The 11,338-nt window shown below is 48.7% G+C and overlaps 2 protein-coding genes across 2 annotated transcripts in view; one reads left to right on the top strand and one right to left on the bottom strand.

Annotated features, from left to right (window-relative positions):
* LOC123745476 (uncharacterized) overlaps positions 1-5,703 on the top strand; it is a 77,716-nt gene extending 72,013 nt beyond the window's left edge. The window contains exons 30-36 of the mRNA XM_069312248.1: positions 517-641; positions 993-1,065; positions 3,531-3,728; positions 4,045-4,416; positions 4,637-4,891; positions 5,048-5,230; positions 5,477-5,703. Coding sequence (XP_069168349.1) covers positions 517-641; positions 993-1,065; positions 3,531-3,728; positions 4,045-4,416; positions 4,637-4,891; positions 5,048-5,230; positions 5,477-5,703 — 1,433 coding nt within the window. The remainder of the gene's footprint in view (positions 1-516; positions 642-992; positions 1,066-3,530; positions 3,729-4,044; positions 4,417-4,636; positions 4,892-5,047; positions 5,231-5,476) is intronic.
* A 390-nt stretch (positions 5,704-6,093) lies between these two features.
* Positions 6,094-11,312, bottom strand: LOC138356275 (uncharacterized). Its single transcript, XM_069312247.1, has 2 exons — positions 11,303-11,312; positions 6,094-8,171 (listed from the first exon to the last, which is right to left on the bottom strand). Exons 1-2 carry the CDS (start codon positions 11,310-11,312, stop codon positions 6,094-6,096), a joined length of 2,088 nt encoding a protein of 695 aa, XP_069168348.1.
* Positions 11,313-11,338: the final 26 nt, after the last annotated feature.

Raw genomic sequence — 11,338 nt, 5'->3', positions numbered from 1 at the left:
GAATACAATTAACTCGTTATTCACTCAAATACTTGAGTAAATATTGTGAGAGGAGATGCGTGATATGTGCAGGATGGCGCGAGTACATACTGCTGCCCACTACACCTGCACTCATTATGTATTAACCTGTTAACCTGTGCTGACTTTTATTACTGTTCCAGGTGAAGCTTGACCCTCGCCAGTACTCTCATGTGTCCCCCAAGTTATAGCTCGTATATCATGTGTGATTATCATAGCTCCATCACATTAGTCTCACCTCCCCCATAGTTCCCAGTTAACCAGCAGAGCCACACTCTTACATCTCATCTTCTTTTTCCTACAGCTGCAAAATCTATTATTTTATGTTAAAAAAAAATCCAGCTATTTCTTGCATGCAAAAAGCAATGTTCATTGCATCTAAGATATTGTTTGACATTGTACAAGTTGACAACTTTGATTATGATAAATAAGGACAATAAATAATATAGTTACACTGCAATAACACGAGTTACATGAGCACGTCTCTTGCGGCCTCAGGCCCGACGCTGGCGCCAGGCTGCACGACGGACGACGAGTGTGGTCCGACGGAGGTGTGTCGCAACACATTGTGCCTGGACCCGTGTGCTGTGGTCAACCCGTGTGCCCCCAGCGCCGAGTGCCAGGTGAGTCCTCCCCCACCTGACCTGGTGTGCCTGCCTCATGGCTTTACCTCTCTCAGGTCACGTTATTCTCCGCAGATTTAGTTTATCTTGTTTAGTCAATGTTGTTGTTCTCTGATATGATCATAGAGATCGCTGCTTTAACCCAATATATTGACTTTGTATTTCATACACATTACGAGTAGATCTGATTCTCAGTGATCTAAACTTTTGCTATTATTCATTTCAAGCAGAGAACAGATTTCTAGCATGAAGTAATAGTTGATTGAGAGAGTTATCATAAGTACTAGAGTGTTGTGCCGTGTTAAGCAGAGCTGATAGTGAGCCTGAGTAGTAATGAGTGACTTCACTCAGGTCATCAACCGCCGTACGGAGTGCTCCTGTCCGCCGGGTTACACGGGCAACCCTCATGTCAACTGTTATGAAGGTAAGCTGTTGTGAGGTGCTCTAGGGGGCCCCCTCACTGCTCGCCCCCCTCACCTTCCCCTTCACCACGCTTACTAAACGTCCTCACCACTGTGACTGACGCCATAAAAACCTTCGCCTCCCACTCTCACCATTCTAACATCAGTCATTCTTAAAGTTGGGTTTGCTGGTGCAATTTAGGTATAGCCGTGAGTGTCGTGCTCGGGTGAGGATGAGGTATGGTGTGGATGGTGCAGGTAAGTCCACTGAGACACACTTGGCACTACTGTATGGTGAGGAGCGTGTGTGAGAGTACAGTGCATGCTGGATGAGCACCATGCACCATACCTGCATCTATAGTGAGCTGCTTTAGTGTAGTACTGATTGTTTTAATTCACCGTATAATCTATTTGTAATGTATGATGTAATTGTAATGCTGCCTGTAACACCATAGCTTATTATATGCTTAATTGTACTGTTTGACGTCACTGTAGGATTGGCTATAACATCATACTGTAACACTAGTTGTAACACCTGATGCTTGTTGTGTAATGTTGGCTTGTTAATATCTTACTGGCTTGTGTAGAGTAACCAGTGCTGCACACTGCTGTGTCTGGTGCTGCACGCTGCTGTGTGTGGTGCTGCTGCACGCTGATGTGTGTGTGTGGTGCTGCACGCTGCTGTGTGTGGTGCTGCTGCACGCTGGTGTGTGTGGTGCTGCTGCACGCTGCTGTGTGTGTGTGGTGCTGCACGCTGCTGTGTGTGGTGCTGCTGCACGCTGGTGTGTGTGGTGCTGCTGCACGCTGCTGTGTGTGGTGCTGCTGCACGCTGGTGTGTGTGGTGCTGCACACTGCTGTTGCCTGTGCTGCACACTGCTGTACCTCTGCAAGTGTTGCAGTTCACTCTTGCATCGTGGCTCATAATATAACTGGAGACCAGAGTAAAAAAAGAACCTTTAGAGTACAGTCAGAAATGTCCTCCGTGGTGGCCCTCAGTGTGAGCGCTCCGGTCCACTGCTGTAGCCGCCCCTCCTTCTCCTTCATCTTATTCTAAACATATTTGGAAACAAGATGCTAATGAAAATTATATAATTAAATATTTTACAGCTTAAAATTGTTCCATTTGCTTGATAAAAACAAATTCTGAACTTAATGCTTATGTCACGGGTGCCTTGCAGAGTCTCAGCAGTGTCAGTAAGGCATTTAATGTCTCCAAAAAAGTAATTAGATTATTTGAACATTATTGGTAAATTTGAGCACCAGCTTTCATTATCACCACATGCAAAACATTCACCAAATCTTGACAGTGTGCCCCCACACTGTCAAGAACAAGTACCTCAAACTTGGTGTGATAATCTGAGAGAATACAGTAGATAAGAGGTATTGTTGTATGTGTGTGTGGGAGGAGTGGCTGGTGCTCGAAGTTACCACAGCTCCCAGCACCAAGCCTAACACCCTAACTACACACCCGCCCCGTAGCCGACCCTCGTCCTCCTCGCAAGTGTGAAATTGACATCGACTGTTTTAAAATCGACTCGTGTTTGGATTCACGTTGTCAAAACCCATGCTTCGTGGCCAACCCCTGCCCGGACTCTGCTGCGTGTAAGCCCTACAAGCACCGCCCTTACTGCCTGTGCCCTAACAACACCAAGGGCGACCCTTGGGTAGGCTGTGTTCCAGGTACGTGTCGGGGACCCCGCCATCACGGTGTGTTCACTCCAAAGTCATGCTCCAGGGCCCTCGATCTCATCTTTCTCATGGCTAACTTAATTTACAAAGACACGGCTCGAGTGACCTTTTCTGAGTTTTATCTCGTTACAAAGCTCGTGTAGTGCACATAAGTGGCAGCTTCACAGCACCAACATAGCTTGCACCTCCTGTCCCTCTTCTGAAGCGGGTATCACTTGTATAATATCTGAGGACACTTTGTACCTTCATATTTGGTTATTAGGAGACGGTTACAAATAATTAACATCACCTTTAAGATTAATTTTCTTTACTAAAAGTTACATAATTCTTCCTGGTCTAAACTGTCTTAATTTCGATAAAATGGAGTCATGTGCAGGTGTGACGTAGCTAGCACGCTGTGTGGGGGCGAGGTCTGAGGCCCGTAGCATGTGTACTTGAGGCATTTCAGTAATAACTGCGTTGTGTCCTGGGTAAGTTAGTTGTAATGGTCCGAGAGCCTGACATATCAGTGCGTTACCTTTGACAATGCCTATTAAAGTGGACCCTTGAGACTTTGATGCATACACAAACTTCATTCTAAATTCAGTAGATAAGACAGAGGTAAGTATGTTATTGATACCTATACAATCTTGGTAAGCTTATCATACTGAGTGTTGTTATATATGAAGCCTTTGATCACAAACTCAAACTGACGTGTACATGTATTATAACATTGTGACAGTTTTAGTCATACACAAACTAGAAATCTTAGTGTGTATGTTGAGTGTAAAATCAATAATGAGTATACTTCCTGGTACAGTTAAGGCGGAGGAGCCCATATGTCGTGTGGACCCCGACTGTTCCATGGCACAGGCGTGCATCAAGGAGCAGTGTGTTGACCCGTGCCTGGTGGAGGAACCCTGTGGCCGCCAAGCGCTTTGTCGCACTCACCAGCACCGACCCATCTGCTACTGTCCCGAGGGCTGGGCAGGCAACCCCCGCGTGCAGTGCTTCAAACGTGAGTATTGACACACAGTAAATGTATGATTCTGCATGATCAGTGTGCACGGAAGGTGGAATGGATGTTATCTCGTTACAGATATTTATCTTTACTTGACGGAGATGATCATGGCATTGAATGTGGAGGACGTTAGAACAGCTCCTAGGCTGCTACAATTGTCCCTCTCTCACCTGAGGTCATTCCTGCCATGGAAGGCAACTAACCTGCTTGTGAACGCCTAAGCCACTTGTGGATATACTGCTAACCCGCTGCTGCTTGCTAGACTAACATCTAGGACAGGTAAGACTACATAATAATGTTGCACTTCCTACAGCTGACTGTATGAAGGACGATGAGTGTCCCATGGACAAAGCATGTATCAATCAACACTGCGTTGACCCGTGCACTCATAGTGGTCCCATCTGCGGCGTCAGTGCCCAGTGCCGCGCCATCCTGCACCGCGCCCAGTGCTTCTGTCCCGCGGGCACCCAGGGCAACCCCACTGTTGCCTGCGTCACCGTTGGCTGTACCTCAAATGAAGACTGCGCCGACGACAAAGTCTGCGATTACCTGAATCGTGTGTGCGTCCCAGTATGTGAGAAAACGACGTGTGCAATACAAGCAGAGTGTCGTGCTGGTAACCACGCGGCCATGTGCACGTGTCCTCCCCACCTCACAGGCAACCCCTTCCTCCAGTGCTACCAAGGTAACTCTCCCTCCACTCTCTCTTACCAATATTTTCCTGCTTGTTCACTTTCCAAATAAATTTATACTGTACTAAGTTTTCAAATCACTGGAAGTGGTTCTAAGTTTTAGATATCCCCCCCAACATAAAGATTATTATAGTTTATTTGAAAGTTTGTTATAAAATAACCTTGGTGTTATTCAAAGGGTGATATGTGTTCACAATACAAACATCCTTCCAGTGGTAGACGAAGAACCAGAAGAAAAGGAGCCTCCCATCACAGATGTTCCCAAGGAGCCTGACTGTCGCCAAGATGGTGACTGTCCGTCACAACACGCCTGTATCAACGCCCTGTGCCAGGACCCATGTGCCATCACCTCGCCCTGTCTCCCATCTGAGGAGTGTCATGTGGTGGATAATGTTCCACTAAGAACAATGTCATGCGAGTGTCCGTCAGACTATATCTTCGTCAAGGAGGGCGTTTGCGTCAAGCTAGGTAAGTCACTCTCGTATATCACTAATCAGTATCCTTGTGTAATATTTACCGAGCCGTCATGCTGAATATACGAGAAGTGTTAATGAAATCTCTAGTGTCCCAAGGTGAGTTAAGATAAATGTAACAACAATTGATATTCTACTTGTCCTGTACCAGAACCAGAGTGTAGAAGTGACCAGGACTGCAAGAGCCCCGAGGCGTGTAAAGACGGCTCGTGCGTGAGTGTGTGTCACGGGGAACCGTGCGGCCTCAACGCTGTGTGTCAAGGCATCAACCACAGACACCAGTGCCAGTGTGTCCAGGGCTACACCGGTGATCCCAGTGTCCACTGCAGGAGGAGTAAGTCTTCCATTTTCAAGTACAGTAATTACTGAAACAATATCTAGGTATTATAAGGCAAAGGACGCTAAATGTAAGTTATGATGTTAAATTCGACAGTGATAATCACACTGGCGAGTCTGATTTGTACCTAAGTTTCTCTGTAGTTATCTACCCAACTTAGTCATCTCTTCTCTGCTTCCCGCCCATGTTAAAGTGCCACTGGAGCCTCCCTTGTTAACGCCAAGTATCACTGGTCTCCCACAGTGCCTCCTGTGGCGGTGCCCCCCGAGCCGGACTGTGACGAAGACGACGACTGTAAGGACTACGAGTCGTGCATTAACCAGCACTGCGTCAACCCTTGCATCCACGACAAACCTTGCGCTACCAATGCCTTCTGCTACACTGATGACCACCGCCCTATCTGCAGGTGTCCTGAAGGATTTGTCGGGGATCCTAAGATTGAGTGTCGGCTGTGTGAGTCTTCAAGATAGAGAGTTTCTTTGTTTTTGTTTGCTTTCTTAGCTTGCTGGAGCACTATTGGTTCCTCTCTGATTTGTTTAATACTTAAACCTCAATAGTTTTGCTTTCAATTACATTATCTACCAGAAATGATCAAACTATTGGCAAACTCAAGGGTTTTAAAATTTGAAAGTTCATAGTTAGTAATTTAGTTTTCAAGTTATTCTTTACTGAAACTCATGAAGGAGGTCTGTTGTGTTGTTCATGCGAGGTGAAGAGGAGGTTGCCAGCAAGCTAAGAGTGTGGTGGGTGTGGCATAGTGTGCCACACCCACCACGCCCCGCACCACAGCCAGCAAGCTAAGAGTGTGGTGGGTGTGGCATAGTGTGCCACACCCACCACGCCCCGCACCACACACTTGTTCATTTGAGGCAGTCCGCTTCTGGGGGAGTATTGTCTCCAGTGACTTTGAGGCAGTCCGCTTCTGGGGGAGTATTGTCTCCAGTGACTTTGAGGCAGTCCGCTTCTGGGGGAGTATTGTCTCCAGTGACTTTGAGGCAGTCCGCTTCTGGGGGAGTATTGTCTCCAGTGACTTTGAGGCAGTCCGCTTCTGGGGGAGTATTGACTCCAGTGACTTTGAGGCAGTCCGCTTCTGGGGGAGTATTGTCTCCAGTGACTTTGAGGCAGTCCGCTTCTGGGGGAGTATTGACTCCAGTGACTTTGAGGCAGTCCGCTTCTGGGGGAGTATTGTCTCCAGTGACTTTGAGGCAGTCCGCTTCTGGGGGAGTATTGTCTCCAGTGACTTTGAGGCAGTCCGCTTCTGGGGGAGTATTGTCTCCAGTGACTTTGAGGCAGTCCGCTTCTGGGGGAGTATTGTCTCCAGTGACTTTGAGGCAGTCCGCTTCTGGGGGAGTATTGACTCCAGTGACTTTGAGGCAGTCCGCTTCTGGGGGAGTATTGTCTCCAGTGACTTTGAGGCAGTCCGCTTCTGGGGGAGTATTGTCTCCAGTGACTTTGAGGCAGTCCGCTTCTGGGGGAGTATTGTCTCCAGTGACTTTGAGGCAGTCCGCTTCTGGGGGAGTATTGTCTCCAGTGACTTTGAGGCAGTCCGCTTCTGGGGGAGTATTGTCTCCAGTGACTTTGAGGCAGTCCGCTTCTGGGGGAGTATTGTCTCCAGTGACTTTGAGGCAGTCCGCTTCTGGGGGAGTATTGTCTCCAGTGACTTTGAGGCAGTCCGCTTCTGGGGGAGTATTGTCTCCAGTGACTTTGAGGCAGTCCGCTTCTGGGGGAGTATTGTCTCCAGTGACTTTGAGGCAGTCCGCTTCTGGGGGAGTATTGTCTCCAGTGACTTTGAGGCAGTCCGCTTCTGGGGGAGTATTGTCTCCAGTGACTTTGAGGCAGTCCGCTTCTGGGGGAGTATTGTCTCCAGTGACTTTGAGGCAGTCCGCTTCTGGGGGAGTATTGTCTCCAGTGACTTTGAGGCAGTCCGCTTCTGGTGGAGTATTGTCTCCAGTGACTTTGAGGCAGTCCGCTTCTGGTGGAGTATTGTCTCCAGTGACTTTGAGGCAGTCCGCTTCTGGGGGAGTATTGTCTCCAGTGACTTTGAGGCAGTCCGCTTCTGGTGGAGTATTGTCTCCAGTGACTTTGAGGCAGTCCGCTTCTGGGGGAGTATTGTCTCCAGTGACTTTGAGGCAGTCCGCTTCTGGGGGAGTATTGTCTCCAGTGACTTTGAGGCAGTCCGCTTCTGGGGGAGTATTGTCTCCAGTGACTTTGAGGCAGTCCGCTTCTGGTGGAGTATTGTCTCCAGTGACTTTGAGGCAGTCCGCTTCTGGGGGAGTATTGTCTCCAGTGACTTTGAGGCAGTCCGCTTCTGGTGGAGTATTGTCTCCAGTGACTTTGAGGCAGTCCGCTTCTGGGGGAGTATTGTCTCCAGTGACTTTGAGGCAGTCCGCTTCTGGAGGAGTATTGTCTCCAGTGACTTTGAGGCAGTCCGCTTCTGGTGGAGTATTGTCTCCAGTGACTTTGAGGCAGTCCGCTTCTGGGGGAGTATTGTCTCCAGTGACTTTGAGGCAGTCCGCTTCTGGTGGAGTATTGTCTCCAGTGACTTTGAGGCAGTCCGCTTCTGGGGGAGTATTGTCTCCAGTGACTTTGAGGCAGTCCGCTTCTGGGGGAGTATTGTCTCCAGTGACTTTGAGGCAGTCCGCTTCTGGGGGAGTATTGTCTCCAGTGACTTTGAGGCAGTCCGCTTCTGGGGGAGTATTGTCTCCAGTGACTTTGAGGCAGTCCGCTTCTGGGGGAGTATTGTCTCCAGTGACTTTGAGGCAGTCCGCTTCTGGTGGAGTATTGTCTCCAGTGACTTTGAGGCAGTCCGCTTCTGGTGGAGTATTGTCTCCAGTGACTTTGAGGCAGTCCGCTTCTGGGGGAGTATTGTCTCCAGTGACTTTGAGGCAGTCCGCTTCTGGTGGAGTATTGTCTCCAGTGACTTTGAGGCAGTCCGCTTCTGGGGGAGTATTGTCTCCAGTGACTTAGGGTCCAGACCCCTCGAACCCAGAAACAAACCAACCTCCCTCCCTCTCTCCCCGCCCCCCTCCCCCCCCCCCCTCTGCCCAACCACTTGGCCTGGATGGTAGAGCGACGGTCTCGCTTCATGCAGGTCAGCATTCAATCCCCGACCGTCCAAGTGTTTGGGCACTATTCTTTCCCCTCCGTCCTATCGCAAATCTTTATCCTGACCCCTTCCCAGTGCTATATAGTCGTAATGGCTTGGCGCTTTCCCTTTGATAACTCCCTCCCCTCCCTCCCTCCATCTCTCTCTCCCTCCCCCTCTCTCTCTCCCTCCCCCTTTTTCTCTCTCCCTCTCCTCTTTCCCTCTCCCACTCCCCCTACTCCTCTTTCCCTCTCCCACTCCCCCTACTCCTCTCTCCCCCCCCTACTCCTCTCTTCCCCACTCCCAGCCTCTCTCTCCCTCTCCCTCCCTCTTTCTCTCTCTCTCTAACCTAGCTGTGCTTACACGGTTGAGCTGCTCTTAAGCCCCACCTTCCGACCCTCAGTAGTACATGGAATGATTTTTCTATCGATATTTGAATTTCCTTCCAACATCTTTGTGCTTCATATTCCACATACGTTCCTTCGTTCTTCTCTTCCTCGCTTTGAACATTGCTTTTATATCTACTTTGTCAATTTCTCTTAGTACATATCTCGTATGTCGTTATCATGTCTGCCTTATATTTCCTTCAGTGTACGTCTAGTTTCCTTAGTATTTTTTTATCGTTCAGTCCTATCAGTTTAGAAACTCACTATGTTACATGTCTTTGGACTTCCTTTATTGTGTTTTATGTTTTTTGGGGGGAGAAGGGGTTGGAGAGCGGAGCAGCGTATGGCGTAGTACGCTGCTCACTCCGTACACGTAGTGGGTGACGCATGTTGGGAGCGTTCACTTGCGGTCAAAGTCCCTCAATACTACCCTCACAGTGGTGGGTTTGGCACATACTGGCAGCACTACATGTGTACATCTAGTGATAGAATTAGAGTTCTCTACTCCTCTCTTCTCCTCTCTTCTCCTCTCTACTCTCTCTTTTTTTAGAAGTGAGAAGTCAGTCAGTCTGGTCAATCAGTCTAGTCAGGCAGTCTAGTCAATCTAGTCAGTGAGTGAGTCAGGTCAGTCAGTCTGGTCAGTCAACTGTATGTGTTTCCCCCCCCCCCCCCCCACCTGTCTCATCAAATATAAGTCCTCACAATATGAACAAGAGTGTGAGTGTGGTGGCGGGTGTCAGAGGGTGACATTAGCAGCCAGTGTCACCCCTCGAGTCTGCCACACTTCCCTGTAGGAGGATGGCAGCCGGGGGGGTCACACGGCAGGTCGCCCGGGTGGCCGCCTCACCGGGTGGCTGCCACATCTATGACACTTCCTGCTCATGTCATCTAAACTAATTTGAAAAAAAAAATATGCTAACATCTGGCCAAGCCTTCTGACAAACACATACACTACCAATTAAGATGTTTTGTATAATATTACTTCCTTGCTGTGTTTGTCTGCCGTCATTGTCATCCTCACATCCATCACTGCATTATTTTCTGTATTATAATACATCCTTAATTAATTTAAGACTTCATCCGACTTAAACTTTATTATAAGAGTGTGATTGAGTGAGGCATGCAGGCACCCCGAAGCGTCGTGTAAGTCATGATGAAGCCCTATCTTGGCCGGTGTGTGCACATGTGGCCTTTTACAATGACCACTTTCAATAAGTTATGAATGAGAAGGCAGAAGTATGAGGCAAGTGAGGCAAGGCAGTGTACAAAATACATATTGCTTCTGTGCATGTGGAGGACTGTAGCGTGCACATCGCGACCTTCTCCTCCTCCACACGCATCGAGCCTTGCCATCTGTCCCATAACCGCTCATTGTGGACACTATCATACACTGCATCTTTAACACCGTATTCATTTTTCCATCTTCATTAGTCTGATAATTTAATTACTGCATTTTTGCTGATCCCAGTGTCTAATAACCTACCTCATTAATGATCTAATTAGACGAGACTAGTCAACAAGGGGCCACTAGTTAACCCATTGCTTAAACAATTAACGAGTCAACTTGTAGTCATTAACTACCAACAACTTGTGAGCACTGTCCCCCTGTGAGCAGCTGGTTGTACTAGTGTAACTAACTGGTGGTGTGTGTGTGTCTAGCTTCCGTGCCTGGCCCCGTGGGTGTTATCACCAACGACACTATCGGGGGCGTCGGTCAGTCTTGTGGCACCCACCGGGACTGTGGGCCCACCCAGTGGTGCCAGGGGGGTCGCTGCACCCACCCCTGCCCCACATCTTGCCCCCTTAGTGCCCAGTGCCAGGTGCGCCAACAACGTCCCGTGTGTTCCTGCCCGCCCACCACCACGGGCGACCCCCACATCGCCTGTTCTATAAGTAAGATAATCTTCCTTCGCTGACTTCCACCTTATTTCAACACATGTACTAATTAATTTACCATTGTTTTAATTCCTTGTTTATCTTACCTTTCAAATAGTTGATGTATGGAGTAACGTTTCTCAGATAACTTGGTGTGAGAAAGTTTTATATACTTAAATCAGTTCTAAGCTAACATCTGCAGAATTACATTATGGATAATATGTGAAGAAAGTTAGGCATAGCCTTCTCATCCTGTACCTTCTTGTCACAGTCGGCTGTGAGACAGACTTTGACTGCTCCTACACTGAAAAGTGTTACAGTGGAAACTGTCGTGACCCATGCCAGGCAGGTCGACCTTGTGCACCCACAGCCAAGTGTACTCCTTACAACCACAGTGCTGAGTGCACCTGTCAACCTGGCTATACTGGACACCCAACCATTTCCTGCCATGCCATCGGGTGTACGTCTAGTGAAGAATGTCCATCGGAAAAGGCTTGTTATCGAGGATCATGCGTTGACCCGTGCCTGCTGGAGCCAGCATGCGGCCCCGGGTCTGTGTGTACTGCTCTGCACCATGCCAGCTCGTGTGTGTGTCGCCCCGGCCTCCTGGGGGACCCCTACACTGGTTGCATCCCACCACACACAGCTCAGTGCCTCTCTGACTTTGACTGTGCTGAAAAGCTTGGGTGTGTCGACGGAGTATGTAAAGACCTTTGCATCTACCTGCAGCCATGTGGCGTGAATGCTGTGTGCCGCACA

The sequence above is a fragment of the Procambarus clarkii genome, chromosome 71, assembly GCF_040958095.1.
Source record: "Procambarus clarkii isolate CNS0578487 chromosome 71, FALCON_Pclarkii_2.0, whole genome shotgun sequence".
Lineage (NCBI taxonomy): Eukaryota > Metazoa > Arthropoda > Malacostraca > Decapoda > Cambaridae > Procambarus > Procambarus clarkii.
This window is presented reverse-complemented; position numbering and strand designations above follow the sequence as displayed.